The 19,501-nt window shown below is 61.0% G+C and overlaps 1 protein-coding gene across 3 annotated transcripts in view; it reads left to right on the forward strand.

Moving 5' to 3' along the window:
* The window catches only part of SHANK2 (SH3 and multiple ankyrin repeat domains 2), a 554,292-nt gene that overhangs the window by 233,264 nt on the left and 301,527 nt on the right, over positions 1-19,501 (forward strand). For 2 of the 3 annotated variants that reach the window (XM_043924118.1, XM_043924122.1), the window contains one exon: positions 14,780-15,095. In XM_043924118.1, coding sequence (XP_043780053.1) covers positions 14,780-15,095 — 316 coding nt within the window. Of the gene's footprint in view, positions 1-10,651; positions 10,883-14,779; positions 15,096-19,501 lie in introns of those variants that run through there. The other variant, XM_043924126.1, reaches the window with a different exon arrangement.

Here is a 19,501-nt window from a genome sequence, read left to right on the forward strand (position 1 = left end):
TAAGGAGTTTATCACATAAAATAAGGGCATGTGGACTCTCAGGATATTCTGTGACACGCCATGGCATGGCCTGGGAGGCGGGGGCGGTAGGTAGTTGCTTTGAAGGGCAGAATGCAGGACCAAGCTCACTGCAGCTTTTCTGCTGGGAGTGGACAAGTCTGTGCCTCAGTGGAAACACATGCAGTGTCTTAAACAGCATTCTTGAAGACGTGGCTACGGTGGGCTAGACTCGGAGTTTAGGGAGCGAAGTTGTCATCCCCCTAAAATGGAAAGGTGCATGCCAGTTTGAGGCAGAAACAGAGCTGTGTGGTGGTGACTGAACAGTTTGTGTTCGGTACACGGGCGCGGTTGCTGACCCCATTAGGAAAATGGGGCGTTTGCTGGGTCCTTTTAAAGCAGAGTATTAATGAACTGAACTGAGGCCGTGGAGGACGTGTTGGCCGGGACAACGGTGCTGGAGGTTCTGTCAGTCCAGAGACTTGGAGGGAGGCCGGCAGGGCTGGGCATGTGTGGACCCTGAGCGGCTCGGCTTCCTCCCCCAGCAGAGACGCGGGGGGTCACCGGGGGGGCGCAGAGGCTTTGTGGCCCCTCCCAAGGAAGGCTGGGGGTCCCTGGGGAAGGATTCCTGAGGCCCAGCCTCCCAGCCCGGGGACAGGATGCGGGTGACACAGCCACTCACCCACGGAGTCGGAATCTAGGGACGAAAGCTTGAAGCCCAGCGACTTGTGGCGGGTCCCCCAGTTCCCAGGCCAGGCCTGCAGGACGGCGCTCGGTGGGTGTGGCTTGGAGGGGCCTTGCCACCTCGTGGGCCTCTGCAGCGAAGCTTCCTTCAGCTTCCAGGCCAGGCTTGGCTTCCTGCCCGAGCACGACATGAGCCGCTGGCTCCCTGGAGTTGCCTGGTTCGGTGAAACGTGCTGCACTCTGCTCGGCAAGGAGGCCTCCTGAGGCGCCCACGGTGGCCGCAAGACCTCAGCAGGCAGGCTGCAGACCCCTCCCCTGCTCCCACTTCTTCCAGGGGAAGGGGCCCCTGAGAGGTCCTGTGTGCAAAGGGCATCACCAGCGCCCCACTCACAGGCTCCGAGAGATGGCTCGGCCTGACCGTGGTTGCAGGGCCAAACCTCGGCACAGGTGAAACCGGGGCTTGGCGGATGGCAGGCCCCCTCCAGGAACGGCTGTGGCCTTGGGCCTTCATGGTGCACCGCTCGACCACCTCGGGATGACCCATGGTGCCTCTTAGAGGCTTGGGAGCCGAGCCAGACTGCTCCCCTGAAATCCTGCTATTCAGCCCCGAGAACCCTCTGCACCTCTCAGACAAGGATGCTTGCACAGGGCCCTCGGATTTGCCGGCCAGGACTTTCAGCAGACATTGTACTCGGCCCCTTATGGATATACAGGGAAACTGAGGCCCAGCAGAGGCAGGACCCACAGCCCAAGCAGAGGTGGGGTCAGGATACACGCAGATGACTCAGCTGGCTTCCTCCTTCATCACCTGCCTCTCGGGTGATGCCCCTGCCCTCCCCCCGTCGGGTCCCACCCAGCTCTCATCCGTCCGGCGGTCAGGGCGCCACCGCCTGGCTTTGGCCCAGGCTCTTCTCTGGTTGTGGCGAGTGGGGGCCGCTCTCTAGCTGTGGGGCGGGGGCGTCTCTCGTTGTGCATCACAGGCTCTGGGGCTTGTGGCCTTCAGTTGTTGCAGCTCGTGGGCTCAGGAGTCGTGGCTCCCAGGCGCTAGAGCACCGGCTCAGTACTCGTGGCGAACGGGCTTAGTCGCTCCATTCCCAGACCAGGGATGGAGCCTGTGTCTCCTGCATTGGCAGGCGGGTTGTTTACCACTGTGCCGCCAGGGAAGCCCGCCGTCCGGCTCTGATGCTGAGATGGAGGCGCAAGTGAGGTCAGTGCTGCCCCGGAGTGACGGACAAGGGGTTGGATGAATTCTGGCACTTCCTGAGCCTCGGTCTTCACATCTGTAAAGTGGGTATGAAAGGCCCCACCTCACTGGGCTGCAGAGAGAACAGAACGTGTAGCAGGTCCAGCCCTGGGTTGCACCGTGTGGGCGTTCAGAGTGGGGGGCCGCGGTGATGACACCGGGGTTGGTGTTAAAGAACCGACCACTGCTTTGACCCTCAGAGCCCACACCCTGCTCCTCCCCGGCTGCTCACGGGAGGCAGCCGCCGTCCCCATCTCGTCACCTTACTTTCTGAGGCCACTGCCCGTTGACCAGCTCACCAGAGTCTCCTCTCCCCCCCCTGCTGCCTCTGGACATGGAGGTCAGGGGCTCGGTGTGGTTGGGGGAACCCATGTGAAAGAGGGGGTCCCCCGACAGAAAGTCAGTTTCTTTGGGGTGAAGATTCAGCAGTTGGAGGTCACAGTCAGGGCTGCATGAATAGCTGGAAATAGAGGGGAGAGACCCCAGATCTGCACATAAATCCCCCTAAATCCTTGACTGACTTCTGAACTATTTGTCCAAAGTGAGGGTCCAGGGATCCCCATGGAACACAGTAGCTTAAAACACAAAGAGCCAAGGAGAGACAATGGGAAGCTGGGCTCTGTCTTATTAGAGGGGTTTGGCAAACCCTTGAGATTTTCTGCCAGAACCCCAGAAGGGCCCCAGAAGCCAGGACCTCCCACAAGGACCAAGCTAACAGAGATTCCCTACAAAAGCATCAAAGCTGTGCCTTCACAGAACAGTGTTCTGATAATCTTACTCCCTGCTAGAGAACCTCCACACTCTTCAGAGGAAGATAACAGAGCCCAGAGTCTGTACAACATATCAAACGCAATGGCTGATACAGAATCAAATATAACCAGACAAGCGAAAAAGCAGGAAAACATGACGTGTAACTAAAGGGAACCACGATTAACAGAGGACCCAGATACAAATGGCCAGACAAGGACCTGAAATGTTAATAACCAGAACATGTATTTTTACGTTCCCATTTTGTGCCAGGTCTTGTGTCTCGTGTAAAGCCTCTGTCCTGCCCCATGCTTTCCAGGAGGTTCCAACTGTGGGGAGGAAGTGTTCATGGTGGGAAGAGTTCTAGAAACAGGTGTTTCACGTAGTGAAGCAAACGCGGTGAAAGCCGTGGTGATGAAGTCCAGGAGGTGGGGAGGAAAGTGGGTCCTCCTGTTCGTTCATTTACTGATGCAGGTGTGAAGCACAGATGTCTCGTGAGAGGCTGAGCTGTGTTCTGGTGATGGTGTAATGAGTCAGACAGACTCAGGGGACCTCCTTGGTGGTCCAGCAGGTGAGAACCCACCTTCCAAGGGCAGGGTACCTGGTTCGATCCCTGATCGGGGAACTAAGATCCCACGTGCAGTGAGACAACTAAGCCCACGTGTGTGCCGCAAGTAGAGAAACTGTGCGTGCCAGGCGAAGACCCAGTGCCGCCAGAAATTAAAACAAAAGGTAAAAGAAAGAATTTTTTTTTTAAAGACAGACTCAGTCCCTGTGGACAGAATACACCAGTGTAAGCAAACTCACAGGTGGTGCGATTTCAGATTTTGATGAATGCAGTGAGGGAGGAGTAACATGGGGCTAAGACAGAGAATAAGAGGGTTGTCCTTCTACAGAGAACAGGCAAGAAACACCTCTGTGATGAGACGACCTGGAGAGTGATGCTGAAGAGCTGGCCTTGGAAGAAGCAGGGCAGGAGGGGAGGGTAACGGAGTCCAGGTAGAGGCCACAGCAGAGGTGATGCCCAGCTGTGTTCCGGGCCCCAGCAGGGCTGGGAGCACCCCACTGGCGGGGGCGCATGGAGGAAGTGGACGTGACAGCGTGGGGACCCCCAGGGGCCTGCAGGGGAGAGGACACGGTCGGCCATGTGTGGTGTCTTTGAAGGTCGGGCGGCTCTCACAAACCACCGCAGACGGTGCCGCAAACAACATCCGTTTGTGCCTCGCTGAAGTCCTGGAGGCTGGATGTCCAAGATCAAGGCGCTGGCCAGTTCAGTTCCTGGCTAGCGGATGATGCCTTCTCGCCATGTCGTGGCTGAGAGACAGATGCCTCCCACACCTCTTGTTATGAGGGCACTGATCCCATCACCAGTGTGGCTCAGATCGTAAAGAATCCACCTGCAACGAGGAGCCATGGGTTCCATCCCTGGGTTGGGAAGATCCCCTGGAGAAGAGAATGGCAACCCACTCCAGTATTCATGCCTAGAGAATTCCCTGGGCAGAGGAACCTGGAGAGCTGCAGTCCACGTGTTGCAAAGAGTCGGACACGGCTGAGCGGCTAACACACAGCACAGTCCCGTCCCGGGGCCCCACCCTCATGACCTCATCACATCACCTCCCAAAGTCCCCACCTCCCAGTGCGTCATCCCGGGGACCGGGCTTCAGCACGTGAATGCAGGGAACACAGCATTCTGTCTCTAGCACCCTGGTTACCCCCCAGCCAGCTCCGGGGCTGCCTTCCAACAAATCCCTCTGTGTGGTTAGCTCTCCAGCGCGTCCGGAGACGTGGGCGGCCCGTGACCTCAGGGGTCCTCTGTGGTCCCGGCCCCTGCAGTCCGGTCCCAACCATCCAGGCACCCGGAAGACTTCTGGAAGAGGTGTCTGTGCCTGGCCTTGGGGCTCCAGGTGGTTCCGTTGAGTAGTGGGCTGGGCACTGCTGACTTGTCTCAGCGCCCTGAGCCCAGGTCCCCCTGTGGGGAGTCCAGGCGTCCTCACCATTGGGCTCTCAGAGGGGCCCCCAGGGTCACCCTGGTTTTCTGTATGAAGCCACTGCCCCACATGGCCTGGTAAGAGCGTTGGCCCAGCGCGCAGTCTCTCTCCAGGACTTGAAGCTGAACAGAGGAAGGAGACGGGGGGCGGAGTTTGGAGCCTGGGGTCCTTCTGGAATGCACCCGGGGGACCCTCATCTTCCTTGTGGTCAGCCCCAGTTCGACCGCCAAAGCCCGTCTCCCTGTGCCTGCTCTGCCTTGCTCTTGGCCCTGGAGCCCTGTCTCAGGGCTGGTGCGTAGCCCCTGCCGGAGTCCCCGAGCCTGGCGGCCCTGAAGGGAGACCCCCACCCTGAGGAGAGACCCCTCATCGGTGCCCCTGCCTCCCACCCAGGGGCCTCGGCAGATCCTCCAGGAGCACTGCCTCCCCCCATCTGCGGTCCCAGCTGCTGGAACGTTCCACCTCTCGCAGACACCTCCGTGCTGGCTCAGAGATAACCCCCGCACTATTGCCGAGACGCCTTTTTATATCTCCTGTTATTTATAAACGTATGATTCATTGAACAATGATTGTGAGATGGAGAAATGTTGCCTACTAATATTTAAATCGCAGTTATCTAAAGCGACGCGGGAAGGAAGCGAGGTCTCCTATTTTGGCTCAGGTGGGGAGTGGGCAGGACGAATCCAGGTCTGGCCCCACAGACCCGCCAGAGACCCCCCGGGGACCCGCTGCCTCCCTGCCCCTGCTCCCCCCGAGCCGGGCGAGGAGCTCGCACACGTCGGCGGTCTCCTGCCCGGCAGTAGGCTGTCACTTCTGTTAGACAAGGCGGAGCGTGGGGCTGGTGGGCCACTGAGACCCTCAGGAGTTTCTTCTCCTCTTTTCCATTCCCCACGGGCCTCCTGTCTGACAAGAGGCTACAGCCGCCTCCGCGAGTTTGCGTTGGGGCAGAAATAGACTCGGGGCCCCTCCTGTTTCCACCCCAGCCGGCTCTCCCTTCTGCAGCCCGCCGCCAGGAGGAGGAGGTGGGCCCTGAGTGAGTCCCCAGGCCACTCGGAAAGAGAAGGGAAACAGCGCCCATCTCGGGGACTGCAGGACCCTTGGCGACATTTACGCCCCAGCCCCACTGGCTCGTCCGCCAGGGTCTCATGGAAAAACATCGGTCTGGCTGTGGGTGCGGGGAGGGATGGTCCTGAAGGACTTCTGTGGCTCCCAGGGGCCCGGGGTGCCTCGGCTGGGAGCTCCGCAGCGAGCCTGGTGACATACAGTGGCTCTGCAGAGCCGGTGCCGCCCTGAGCTGGGTCAGAGCCCTCCGGCCCGGCCCGTGCGCCCCCTGGGTCAGAGCCCTGGCCATGCGTCTGGTCACCTGGAGCCCCGACAGCAGCCCTTGGAAGCCCCAGGATGACCCCAGCTGCCCCCACTCCCAGGCGGGCAGGACACGGCAGGGACACTGAGGACCCGGCCTGCCCAATGTCCCGCGCGCCTGCCCGTCAGGTGAGATGGACCCAGAGCCCTGCAGGGCGGGCCTCCTCGTGGCAGGCAGGACCTGGGCAGACACGGGGGTGGGTGGAGGCCGGGTGGGGCACAGAAGGGAGGAGACCACAGCCCAGGAGACCACCTGGGGGGCCTGGAAAAGGGCCCGAGAACACTCCAAACAAGTGGAAACGGGACGGGCCGCCTCCCTCTTCTCTGGTTCCTTCACTCACGTCCAGAGCTGTGGGAGGCCCACTCCCCCACCTCATTTGCTGAGTGATGGGGAGCTGGACACTGGACCCATTTGATGTCCTATGGAACCAAGTAATGCCCCCCCAGAAGGACTGCTGATGTGGCAGCCCTGGGGGTGGGGGTGGGTCTCTCCAGGGACTGGATCCCTCAGGGAGACTTCCTGGAGGAGGTGGCACCCAAAAAACTGTGTATATGCATTCTAAGGGACCTGGGAGGGCTAATCACAGACACGGGGCCAGGGTGGGGGCCAGGGAGACTCATTTGCTATTCACTCACGGAATTTCTTTTTTTAATTAAGTGTGTTTATTTAGCCATTGATGGCAACCTTCAAACCCAGGCACTTGTAAATATTATTAGTGATTTGCTCCTCGCCTCCTACGTGGCAGCACCAGGCGTATCTCCATCAATGGAAGAGGAAACAGGGGCAGAGAGAGGCGTGGTGCCTCTCCCGGGGTCACAGAGCTGGGAGGTGGAGGCGCTGGGATTCGACCCCAGAAGGCTGACCACCACAGCCGACCCCGGGAATGCGCTGGGCTGTTCCCACCTTGAAGGTGGGGAATCCGCGGGCTGGGTTGTCTGGCCAGCCCAGGGCCGCCGAGCCGTAAGACACAGAGCCGGCCCCAGAGTTGGATGCAGGCTGTGGCCCCGTGTCCGGCGCTCGCCTGCTGGCCGGCCCAGGGAAGGAGGTGGGCTGACCGTCCCCACAGAGCGGTCCTGCAGACTCGCACCAGGCATGTTTATAACACCTGGCGTGTCTTCCCTGCCAGGACTTCATAGCGTCTTGAAATGTTCTGATGTGCGAAGAGCCTTTTTTATACAAGCAATGAAATTATTTTCAGCCTGTTGTCAGGCAGTTGTCAAAAGACGTGGCAAATGAAGGGCTTAGACCGTGAGGGTTTGGGAGGCGGGTCTGAGCGACGGGGGCGGTGGGTGGGGTGCAGGTCCTTTAGGGGAGCGGGAGCGGACGGAGGCGCTGAGGCAGAGTTCATTGTTGGTTTGTTACCTCTCACTGAGGGCTTGGCACCGGACTTGGGCTGGCTGGGGCCGGGCTGATGGCTAATGGGCCAGGCCAGGCGGCTGACAGTTTGGGGTTCATTCCGGGGTGACCTTCTTCCTTCCTGGAAGCTGTCTGATTTGGGGAGGCTCCATCTAATCCTTCCTCCTGCTTTTTGTCCTTCGAACAGGCCCCCAACTCAAAAGATGCTCAGTCATCCTTTGGGGTGGGTGGGTGGGTGAGCAGGTGGACAGATTCACCCCATGCCATCCCTGACCCCACCCACTGCCACTGGCCACCCGCCTCACCCCAGCCCAGCTCAGAACCAGAATCTTTGCTCTCCCTTCTCCCCCTCACTTGGAATGAAGTCCAGTTGGAACCAAACCTCAGCAATGTGGCCAGCACAGCCTCTAGTGGTCACTGTGGTTGCTCAACAAAGGGCCTGGCAACAGGACAAAGGGTCTAGGCGTTGATGGGAGGAAAACTCAGCCATCGCTGTGCCTCTGAGCTCTGACACCCCCAAACCTACATTACTTCTTGGGGTGAAGTCTATGCTCTGAACGCCTCGGCCTCCCCTTCCAGCATGTGGCGGGTGTGGGAATGGTGTCTGTGTGGTGGGAAAGGAGACCGGTGTGCGTGGGCGCAGAGCCAGCACACAGGTAGTGAGCTCCCTGTTGCTGGAAGCATTCAAGGAGAGCTTGCCTGCCTTTGGGGAGGAGGTGGGCGAGGTGGGTGGAGTCAGGAATGGACCCCCTCCCTCCCGGCAGGATTTCTGGTCTGGGGGGGCCAGGCGCACAGTAGGTCCGCACAAGAACCTCAGCTCTTGCTGCTAATCTCAGTGACTCGTTTGCACGGATTCCTGGAAGTGGTGATTGGGAAGGCCGTCTGCTTGTTAGAGGAATAGGAGTGAGAATGGGAATCGTCGGGCTGAGGATGCTTCCCGGGGCCCCTCACATCCTGTTATGCCCAAAGGCTGCGCTTATGCGCCCACCCTGCCCCTCATGGAGCCTGGGAGGGAGCCGGTCTCCATCTTGCTCACTGCCTTGTCCCCTGGGCCTGCACATCCCGGGTCCACGAGTGCCCTGGGACGTGGAACCTGGAGGTGGGGTGGTCGGAAGCCGGGGGCCCCCCTCTGCCCCAGGGAGGCCAGCCGGCCTCTTTCGTGGTTCTGGGATTTGCCTCAGACTTGTCTCACCTCTTGGGCGGGCAGCCGGGGGCCCGGCATTTCCAGGCTCTGCTCCTGCTGTGGGCAAAGGCACCATGAGGAACCGTCACTCTGTATGCAGGGCCGGGGAGGCGGGCTGGGAGCTGTCCCCCCTGGGCCCCAGATGCATGCTCTTTGGGCTTCTCTGGCTCTGCTCCCAGCGCGGGGGCCAGGGCTCCTCCTCCCTCGGAAAAGACGCGGGATGTTTGCGGGGGGCGCCAGTGAAGCCACCTCCTCCTGACCCCCTGCTCCCCAGGTCCACACCGGGAGCCAGCGACGGCGGGGGCACTTCCAGCCTTGGGCTTGGTCACTGCCCGCCGGCCCTGGACCGCACGCGCTCCCTGCCAACAGCAGAGGCCAAGAGTGTCTTTGCGCGGGAGGAGGCCCGCGCTCTGGGGTGGCATCTTGAGCGTCGCAGAGCCTCCCGCCCGCTCCCCGGAGGGTTTCCTGGGACCCATGTGTCAGGGCCCCTGCCTCCGGGGGTGGGGATCTCCCCCAGGTCACTGTCACGGGGGCACCCTGTCGCAGCCGGGGCAGACAGCCAGCACACCCCTGGTAAACTGGACACCCCCACCTTGAAGATCCCTGACGGTTCCTGCACCGGGAGTGGGGGCAAGTGGCAGGCTCCCCAGGCAGGAGCGGTTGTCCCCTTGTTGGTTTCTGCATTTGAGAGAGATGCTTCTGGAAGCTTTGCAGCCTGGCACCCACATCCAAGGACAGCCTGCCCCCTGCTGTCACCTGCTCTGTCCCCCAGGGACGCGAGCGGTGCGGGGCAGGTCGTGAGGTTTTCGTGGGTGAAACGCACCAGTGGTTGAGTGTCCACTAGGGCGAGTCTTAGACGTGGCCTGGGTCTCCGGCGTGGCGGGCGAGGGTCACCCGGGGCAGAGTTTGAAGACAGCTCTAAGCCCTGCAACCGGGCATCGTGGCAGTGAAACAACGCTCAAGTGCTCAGCTGGTAACGGGCACCCAGTCCGCGCTCTCACCACCCTGGACAGACGTCCCGCCAGCCCCAGGTGTCCCGTGGAGAGAGGCTCCCAAGGCTTCCGCCGCTGCCGTTTTTGTTGACACAAAGCGAGCCGACCATATGGAATTCAACTTACAGGCTCCCGGCGCTTTGCCTCGTCTCGTCCCATTCTTCCTCTCTCTCTCTTTTTATCCCTTCAAATTTCAGAAGCAGCTCTCTTAGCAACCGAAAAAACACACTCTTAATTACAGCCCCAGCAGCAAAGGCGGCAGAGCCTGCTCCCTGGGATGCTCCGTTAAGCTTTCGGAAAGACCTCTCTCCTCGTGTAGAAATAGCCCCGTGCCACCTGCCGTGGGGCTCCCTGCCACCGCCCCGCCCTCTGTGTTTGCCGCGCGGGCAGAACTTTTTCCCTGCCGCCTCTCCCGTGTGTCTCCCGGACTTCTGTAAGAGGCGTGCAGCCTGGCTCAGAATGGGCTTTTTATCAGCTGCCTGGAATTAGGGCGAGCTTTGGCTGGGCTGCAGTTTTAATTGTTTCATCTCTCTTTTGTTTCCAAAAAAAAAAAAAAAGAATTAGGAAGGGGGATGGAAATCCTGTTTTCTCCAGGGTCATTACCTCCATGGGGGGGAGCCAGAGAAGTAATGGGTCCTTGTGTCTGATTCTTGCCAACGGAAATCTGGGTCACGTTCAGAGATTCCAGAAGACCGGCCCTGACCGCCCAGTGAACACGGGTCTGGCTCGTGGCTTATCTGGAACCGGGACGTTTTATCTCCGGGACCGACTCCCCACGTCTGCTGGCGGACAAACGGCAGCGACGGCGGCAGAAAGCGAGGAAAAACTCAGCTTTTTCTTTCGAATGAAAATCAGCAAAGCACAGGTGCTGTGACGCCCCGGGCGGGTCTGAGCTGGAGCGACCGCAGCCCCAGCCCCAGCGCCCGCCCTTGGATGGTCGGGGCTCGGGGCTCACCGATGCCTCCCGCCTGCGAGCCTCCTCCCCGATGTACTTATCACAAAAGCAGGGGAGCGCAGCTCACATGACGGGCGCGGGGAGCGGCAGTGGGCTCTGAGAGCAGCCTCAGTCTACGCACGCTTGGCTCCCAGCTGACAGACGAGTATGGGGTGGGCTCCGTCACCAGCGCGCTGGGTCTGGCCTGCCCAGCTATGCTCGGAGGCAGGCAGTGGCCAGACGCCCGCCGCCGCTCCCCGGGTCCAAACTGCTCCGGCGCCCAGGGGCCGGGCCGCCCTTCCCTTCCTCCCAGTCGAGAAGGTTATATAATGAGCGGACCGCTGCCAAAGTCGGAGGGAAAATGAAGTCTTTGTTAAATGCCTTCACCAAGAAGGAAGGTAAGCGGAGAGCCAGCCTTAGGGCGCAGAGTGCATGGGAAAAAGCAGCTTCCGACCCGGGCGAGGGTGGGGGGGGAGCCGGGGACTCCGGGTCCTCCTAAAATTGCCGGTTCATTCATTCCTGCCATGTGAAGGGAGTAATTACTTCTGGGGGGCGATCGGGCTTTGTTGTAGTTGGTCTGGACTGTTAACCCACTTGAAGGTGCTGGTTTCATTTCCCTCCCCCCGCCCAAGTCTCCAGCCCCTTGCAGAAATGTAGCTTGTGCATCGTTTGTGCATCCAGAACCTAACTGTTAAGAAACTAAGTCCTATGGAAAATAGGAAGTTTGGCTGTAATCTGTCCGCTGCCTGGAGGCTGCCGAGCACCCAGGCAGGGGCAAGGAGCCCCAGCCCCTGCCAGGTGGGCGCTTTCAGAACCGCCGCTCGGAGTCCCTTGCCCATCCCCGGGTTGTGGTTTCGGGGAGCGGGTGGGAAATGCACTGTGGCAGACTTTGAAAGTGCATCTGCTTTTCTGCATACCTTGGGTAATTTGTATTGTGGAAAAGAAACATATAAATACATGCATGGAAGGAAGGCTAAGCTAAGAAAATATCCACCCACTTAAGAGTTTGCAGATTGCCTGAAAGAAGGAAACAGTTGGGTGGAATATTAATCATTTTCAGACAGGAAAAGAGTTATTTCTAACCCTTTGCACATTAAAAAAAAATAAAACAGCAACAACATTTCCACGGCGGGTTCCGGTTAGTTGGTTAAGACAGGGAGCTCTCATTTTATGAAACCGGGAGGTTTATGAAGATGTGAGGTTAGAGGAATTAAGGAGATACTTCCCAGCCCAAGCCAAAAAAGAAACATGGAAGAAATTTCCAATTACACCACACAGGAAATGAACTTAATGTGAATCTTGGTAATTCAGTGAGATAGCGTTCATTAGAATGTTCACCGAAACGTCACCTATGAGAGTCCAGCTGAGTGGCTCACTGGCTCCTTGGGGCAAAACGTATTTGCAGAAGTCCCAGCTCTTTTATCCCTTAATCTTCCAAGGGCAGCCGCCTCCCACCCCCGCCCCATGAATTGCTGCCACTCTCCGAAAGACCTCTTCTGCCTGGTTCTCAGGAACATACAGAAAGACAGCCTTTGTCTGAGCACATTTGCTTACATGATGAGCCCAGATTCACCTTCTGGGACTTTGATCTTGATAATATGTGCTCAGCATGGGTGTTTCTGTTGGGGGCATGGTGTTCTGCTCACTCTGTTCCCTTCTCCCCTAGACTGTGCTTCCCCTCAGGAGTCTGTCTTAGCTATTGGCAGGGCTCCCCCCAAATTCCATCACTTTCCATCAAGGGCGTTTGTACTCGCTTATATCCATCAGAAAAATATAACTGACTCTAAGGTCAGGGAAGCTGGGAGCCTCAGCATGAGTTCGCATCACGGAGTGCAAGTGTTTCCTGGTCTGGGGGAGTCCCCTCCGAGCTGGGGTGACCCCCGCCTCCATCCGCGTGAGCTCTGGCTTGTCCTCGGGTGGGCGCAGGAAGGATGAGCCAGGAAGTCGAGGGGGCTCTGTTGCAAGCATCTGCTTGAGAGGCTGGCTTCCTCTAGGTGCTGTGGTCCTGCCGCTGACGATCTCGGCAGGAAGAGCGTCGCTCTCTGAGATCCTGGATCCGCCGTCCTAGTGAGGGCTCCTGTCCCCTCGCCCCTTTGCCGGACGGGGCTCCAGTCACCCTCAGTCCTTCCAGAAGTCTTCTGGCCGCCATCTGATGCTGACAGCGGGAGTGACACGGGGCTAGTTTCCCCAGTGACCGGCAAAGACAAACTCGGGACTTTTCCCTAAAATAGACTTTCCCCCCAGAACACCTGGACTGATTCCCCAGGGGCCAAGCCCTGGACAGGGCAGCCTCTCCGGCCCCAGAGATGGGGGTCCACGGAGCACGCCCTTCCTGCTCCCTGTCTCCCTGCTGGCCGGGCTGGCGCTGAAGAGATCCTTTGCTTTGCACAATTTGGAGTAGATGCAAGGGATGGTGCGCCTTGCCCTGACAGACGGCCTTCAGAGGAAGCAGGTTGGCGTCTCTGCTGGAAAGAGCATGACCTCCCCCGTGGGTCACTTCCAAGTTCTCATGACGGGCCAAGATGTGAATTCCGAGTGTGCGTTCTTGGGAAGCCTCGTGCCATTTCCATGCAGCTTCCCCGGGCTGGCTGCCTGTCTGCTTTCCCAGGGTGGTCCTGCCTCCCAGGGAGGCAGCGAAGGGTGCGCTGGATCTCAGCTGTCTCGGTGGAGCTCTGCCAGCACCACCTCCATCCCCGTGAGCCCAGCCCTCCAGCGTGGCCGGCAGCAGGGGGTTGCCCAGGTTCTGGGTGGGGTGCAGCTGTCCTTGGTTTCCATGACGAACTTCACCACCTCTGACCTCGGGCAGCCGGGGCGGTGGACCGTGCGGGACTCGGTCCTGAGCTTGCCTTTCTCCTCGGAGACGCTGGCCTTCCCACGTCCCAGCCAGCCCTCCGGGAGGGCGTGTCCTCCTGTCGCTCTGCGGTCCAGTGTTCGGAGGGACAGCGCGGGGAGGCTCGTGTTCTTTGCTGCCTGTCGTGGCTGCTGTCTTGTTCCCCTGCAGCCCGGAGGCTTGGGTTTCTTTAGATGCCTCTTCTTGCAAAGGACGGGCTTTGCCGGTGGCTCGGCTGGCAAGGAATCTGGCTGCAGTGCAGGGGATGTAGGAGACATGGGTTCCATCCCTCGGTCAGGAAGGTCCCCTGGAGGAGGGCATGGCAACCCACTCCAATATTCCTGCCTGGAGAATCCCAGGCCAGAGGGGCCTGGTGGGCTACAGTCCATGGGGTCACAAAGAGTCGGACACGCCTGAGCGACGGAGCACACACACACTTGGAAAGGACACTCTGTTTCTGGCTCCAGCCCTCGGAGAAACCCGGGGTGCCGGCCACGTGGGTTCCAGCCCTCGCGGTCCCCGAGGACCGTGTCCTCGTTCTGAGCCCCTGGCTAGGCTGACATCACAGGGCAAGGGGCTTGCCTCTGCTCTAGAACTTCATGAAAGGCGTGGCGAGGTGTGTCCACCGCCTCCTATTCGATGCTTGCTGCCGAGTCCCGGTTTGATGGGTGCAGAAAGGAGCACGCTGGGGTTCAGGCAGATGGATTCCCACCAGGAGAGGCAGGGAGCCGCATGCACCTGCCCTGCCTGCTGTGACAGCCCCACAGACGGGGCGGCTCATTCCCTGTCTCCAGTCCCGGAGGCTGGACTCCCAGGCCCGGTGTGGGCGGGGCTTGTCCTCCTGAGGCCTCCCTGCTGGGCGTGTCGATGGCCGTCTCCTCCCCTTGTCCTCACAGGGCAGTCCCTCTGTCTGTCCGTGTCCTGACCTCCTCTTCTTACAAGGACCCCACTCCTGTGGGATTAGGGCCCCCCAGTGACCCCATTTACCTTAATCACCTCTTAAAAGACCCCGTCTCCAAAGACAGCCACATTCTGAGATGCTCGGGGTCAGGCCTCCAACATAGGGATTCGGGGGGGACACGATCCAACCCCCAGTGCAGGTCGCGGCGAGGAGGAGGAGGAACTCCATGGCTGCCTTCGTGTCCACCCGTCCTTGCTGTGAGCCGGGGCAGCCAGTCCATCCACGGCCTCTGGGCTGCTGGAGGCGTGGGTGCCACATGGATGGAAGTGGGACCCGAGCCCCTTCCATGTCAAGCACTGGCTTGAGCCTCTGTGCAAGGGGGGGGCGCGCCCTGCCTCCACCCGTGTCTGCTTCTGTGTTGGGGCGAGCTCTGCACCCTCGGGGGCTCAGCACAGAGCTCGCAGCGTCCGTGTCCTGGGCAGCTGTGGGGGAGGGGGACGGGCACCCCTCCTGGATGACGGTGCCATGCGCGCTCACCCGCATCTCCCGCTCTCTCTGACCCAGTGCCCTTCCGAGAGGCCCCGGCGTACTCCAACCGCAGGCGGCGGCCCCCCAGCACGCTGGCCGCCCCCCGGCTCCTGCTGCGATCCAACAGTGACAACAACCTCAACGCCGGCGCGCCCGACTGGGCTGTCTGTGCGGCCGCCTCCCACCTCAGCCTCTCGCCCCAGCTGCTGCAGCAGACGCCCAGCAAGGCCGACGGGGCTGCCAAGACCCTCGGGAGCTACACCCCCGGGCCCCGCAGCCGGTCCCCCTCGCTCAACAGGCTGGGCGGAGCCGGCGAGGATGCCAAGAGGCCCCGGCAGCCCTGGCACGTCGGGTAAGGAGCGACCTGGGCGGTGGGGGGCACGGGAGGGGAGCGGGTCCAGGGGGACCGGGGAGAGGGACACCTCTGTGCTCGGGGCCCTGGATTCTGGACCTCGGGGCGCCACCAGAGGTTGAGCAGGACGCCTGCTTGATTCTAACGCGGACGCTGGGAACGCGTGAAAGTCAGAGCCCCACTCTGCCCCGGCTCAGACTGCCCCGAGAGCAGTGACTGCACCGGGCAGGGAGGGTGCCCCCTGGGCTCCTGGGGCAGCTTGGGCTGCGGCGGGTGCCCGGGGCTGTTTCATTTCCTTGTGCGTCGGCTTCGGGGTCTTAAAAGTGAAGTGTGGATGGAGAAGGAGCTAAGGGCACCGGCCCGCTCTGGGCCGCGAGTTCCTCCAGGGGCCGTGTGGGGGGTTTTTGTTTGGAATAGAGTTGATTTACAGGGTCGTGTTTGTGTCGGCCGTACCGCAGAGCGACTCAGTTATAGACACTCTTTCTGCATGTTCTTCTCCACTAACGTTCATCCCAGGAGACTGGGTGTAGGTCCCTGCGCTGCTACGCTGTAGGGCCTCGCTGTTCATCCGTTCTGTCTTCAAGTTCACTCCACGAGCCCCAGGTTCCCCCTCCACCCCGCCCCTGCCCCTGGCAACCACAGGTCCGTTCTGTGTCTGTGAGTCTGTTTCACAGGCAGGTTCACTGGTGCCGTATTTCAGGTTCCACGTGTAGGTGATACCGTGCGGCGTCTGCCTATCTGACCGACCCTGCTCGCTGTGATCATCTTTAGGTCCATCCAGGCTGCTGCGATGCAGGAGACCTTGGTTCGATTCCTGGGTCGGGAAGATCCCCTGGAGAAGGGAAAGGCTACCCCACTCCAGTATTCTGGCCTGGACAATTCCATGGACTGTAGAGTCCATGGGGTCATAAAGAGTCAGACAGGACTAAGCGATTTAGAAAAAAAAACAAAAACGGGTTGCTGCAGATGGCGTTATTTTGTTCTCTTTTATGATCTAGTCGTGTGTCGTGTGTGTGTACCGCACCCTCTTTATCTGTCCCTCTGTCGCTGGACACTTGGGTTTCTCCCCGGACCAGGCTTCAGCGTGCATGCTCCTGAGCCTGGGTGAGCGCCCGTGTTCATGGCCGAGGCGCCCTGGCAGAGCTGAGGGTGTGACGCACCCCGGCCAGTGCAGTGACAGCCCTGCCTGGTCCTGATCTGTCTGCCCGTGAGGCAGGGATGAGGACGGGGAGGGGGTGTCTCAGCAGACTCTGAAGCAGCCAGGGGCTGCAACCCCATTCCTGTCCCCTCTCTAGACGGGGAGATAAGGCCAGCAAAGGCCAGACCAGGCGTGAACAGCCCCCCCAGGCATCTCGCTGGGGCTCTGGGCTCTCCCCTGCTCCATCTCCCACGCCAGCCGGGGCGCTGTAGTCCCACCCAGACCTCCAGCTCATGGGCACACCCGCCCCCTCCTTGCGTGGCCCCCGGCGTTTGTCTGTCCAGGCTGAGACCTCCTGGGGGTGGACTGCTGGCCAGGGCCTCAGTGCTAGTTGGAGCAGAGCTGTCTCTGACATCTCACCCCCGCCCCGCCACAGTGTCGCATGGACACACGCTGCTCCACGTGCCTCGGCTCACCCCACTCGTTCTCCAGGGAAGACCCTGCGTCCCCATTTCCCAGGTTAGAGCACTGAGGCCGGGTCCTGGAGCCGGCGCAGGTCCTGAGACTCTGTCCTTCTTGAGCGCTGCCCTCACCCTCGGTGGTCCCGGGAGAGCTGATGCACTGTGTGTTGGGCCTGGCTCCGTGGCTGGTGAGGGGCGAGTGCCCGCTTTGGTCCAGCCGTCTGCCCGGTGACCCGGTTCCCCGTCCCACCACACACCGTTGAGTTGGGCTCGCCTAGCCTGCCTGCGGTGCCTCTAGCCAGCCGGCGTCCTTCCTGATGCCACACCCCCAGCTCCGATCAGGGATGTTGGGAGGGGGACCAGGAGTCTGGGTGGAGGGGTCAGTGATCCAGGTGGTCCTGGGGGAAGGCCAATTGCTGTGACCAGGAGTCCAGGCTGCAGCTGTGTGGGTGCGGGGAGCGCCTGCCCGTGGGGACCCCAGTTTCCTGGCCCCCCGGCGGGGTCCCAGCCTGCCCCCTGGGTGCCAGCACCCCCCAGGCGCACCTTGGCGCTGGGACCCATGCACACCTCCCCCTGCCGTCTCATCCTCAGACCCGGGAGCCCTCCTGGCTCTGGTCTAGATTCTCGCTCTGAGTCACCCCAGGGAGAAGCGCCAGGTTCCGGGAGCCGCTTAAAGCTGAATTAAAGGGTTCCCCTGAGGCCTCAAATTCCACTTCACACGGTTAGCTGGAATTATGGCTGTAATTTTAAAGAGAGTGTGTCCCCTTCCTCCAGGACGAAATCTAATAAGATCCTGAAGGCAGGGTGGCCGGGGACTTGGGAAAGCTGCAAAGAAAACACTGCTGTGGAGAGAGGCCAGCATCGCATGCTGCAGCGCCCCGTCGGGCTGTCCCTGAGGTCCGCGTGTGGGGTGCGTGTGTGTGTGTGTGTGCGTGTGTGTGCGTGCGTCCGTGTGCGCTGGTGTGTCTGTGTGTGTCTGTCACTGTGTGCGTGTGCGCTTGGGTGCCTGTGTTTGTATTTAGATGCACGTGTGTTTGTGTGTGTGCATTTTCCGGTACTTTTTATGTCCAAGCACGTGCATGCGTGTGTGATGCACTTACGTCTCTGGGTGTGCCTCGTGCGTGCCTCTGTGTGTTGGGTGTGATGGTACGCACGTTTGCATGGACCGTGTGTGCGTTTGTGTCTGGGTGTGCATGCGTGTCTGTGTGTGTGCCTGTGTGCACATGCGTGTGTGATGGTCACAGCCCCAGCCTGTCCTGAGTGCCTGCCGCGAGGCTTTCTGAGCATTTGCCCTGGACTCCTCCGGGGCCACGTACTTACACCTGGTGCGTCCTCTTCGGCGACTGTGAAATGAGGACCGTAACGCAGCGGCTCCCTGGCTGCTCCCAAGACGGAACACGTGACTGCGTGCCGGTCCTCGCGTGTAACAAGCCCGCGGTCCACAGTGGCTGTAGCCGCGCTCAGCTCTGTGTCCACCTGGGGGCGGGGCGTCTGGCCCGGCTGTTCCTGTCGCCCGGCTGTGGTTGCCCCGGGAGAGAGAGGCTGCTGGGATGCGGGGCTCTCAGCGCTGACGCCAGCTGACTGCCCGTCCCCGTCGGGGAGGGCTGTGGTCCCGGCCCAGCCCGCCCCACCCTCCCGGCCGATTCCCGTCCTTCCCTCCCCAGCCCGTCAGCGCCTGCCTGGCACCTGTCCATCTGCTCAGGACCGCTCACTCATCCGTGACAGCCGCTGCATCCTGACAGGAGCCGGCGGGGAGCCTGCCCCCAGGACCCCCCTGTGCCAGTGGGAACCTGCCAGGCCCCCTGGCTCCTGGGGCCGCCAGGGTGATGGTGGCATTTGAGCCGCATGCAAGCTGTCTGCTTTCACACCTGTGCTCAGATGTGAAAGTGGCCACACACGCCGCCCAGTGATGGAAGGCCTGTGTGCGGGCACCGCGGTGCAGCCCCCGGGGGCTTGAGGGGGTGGCAACTCAGGGCCCAGCGCTTTCCCAGGACAGACGGGGCCTCTGGATGGGGCCTAGGCGGCCCCAGAGCGCTTTCTGGCTCTCGCAGAACCTGGAGGTGGGCTGGGGGCACTCCCCGGTCGTGGCGGGGAGAGCCCCGGGCCCCCACAGACCCCTCTGTCCCAAGGTCCTGCCTCAGTGGGTAGCCGCCAAATCGCTGGTCGTGTCCAGCTGTCTCCTTCCTGCCGTGTGACTTTAGGCTAGTCGCTTGGCCGTCCCGTGCCTTCGTCTTCTTGTGTGTCCAGAGGGTCTAATGGACTCGTGACGAGGCTGAAGCTGAGAGTAGCAGCTGCCACGGGTCAGGTCGTGGCTCTCACTAAGTCATCCAGGAGCATGTGCTACTTCGTGTCCTCGTCGCCACGGACACCTTGAAAGACCCTCAGCCGCTGTGGGGCGGGCACCGGAAGGTCGTCCTGGTGACGGCGCGGCTTGGGCTAAGAGGAGGCGGAGCGCGGCAGATCAGTCGAGTCCCGAGCACCTGGGGGTCCCCTCTGGCTGCCCCCCACCACACTCTCCCCTTGTTCTCTCGCTGCCCGCGGAAAGGCTGGCCACTCAGCACCCCCCGCAGGCACAGCCCTGGGTGCCCACTTGAGGCCCCGGAAGCCTCGACCAGGCGTGTGACGGGGGGCCGCTGTGTGGCCAGAACCAGCTTCGGGCCCAACCTCAGGCGCAGACGGCCTCCCCCGCCGTCCCAGCCCCCCTCACCCATCCCCGGGCCCCTGCGGCTCTGGCTGAGCCTCCCGGGCGGGGTCAGCCTCCCCCGGGAACCACTCTCGAGGGCCAGCGGACCCTGGTGCCAAGCAGA

The sequence above is a fragment of the Cervus elaphus genome, chromosome 2 (genome assembly GCF_910594005.1).
Source record: "Cervus elaphus chromosome 2, mCerEla1.1, whole genome shotgun sequence".
In the NCBI taxonomy this organism is placed as follows: Eukaryota; Metazoa; Chordata; class Mammalia; order Artiodactyla; family Cervidae; genus Cervus; species Cervus elaphus.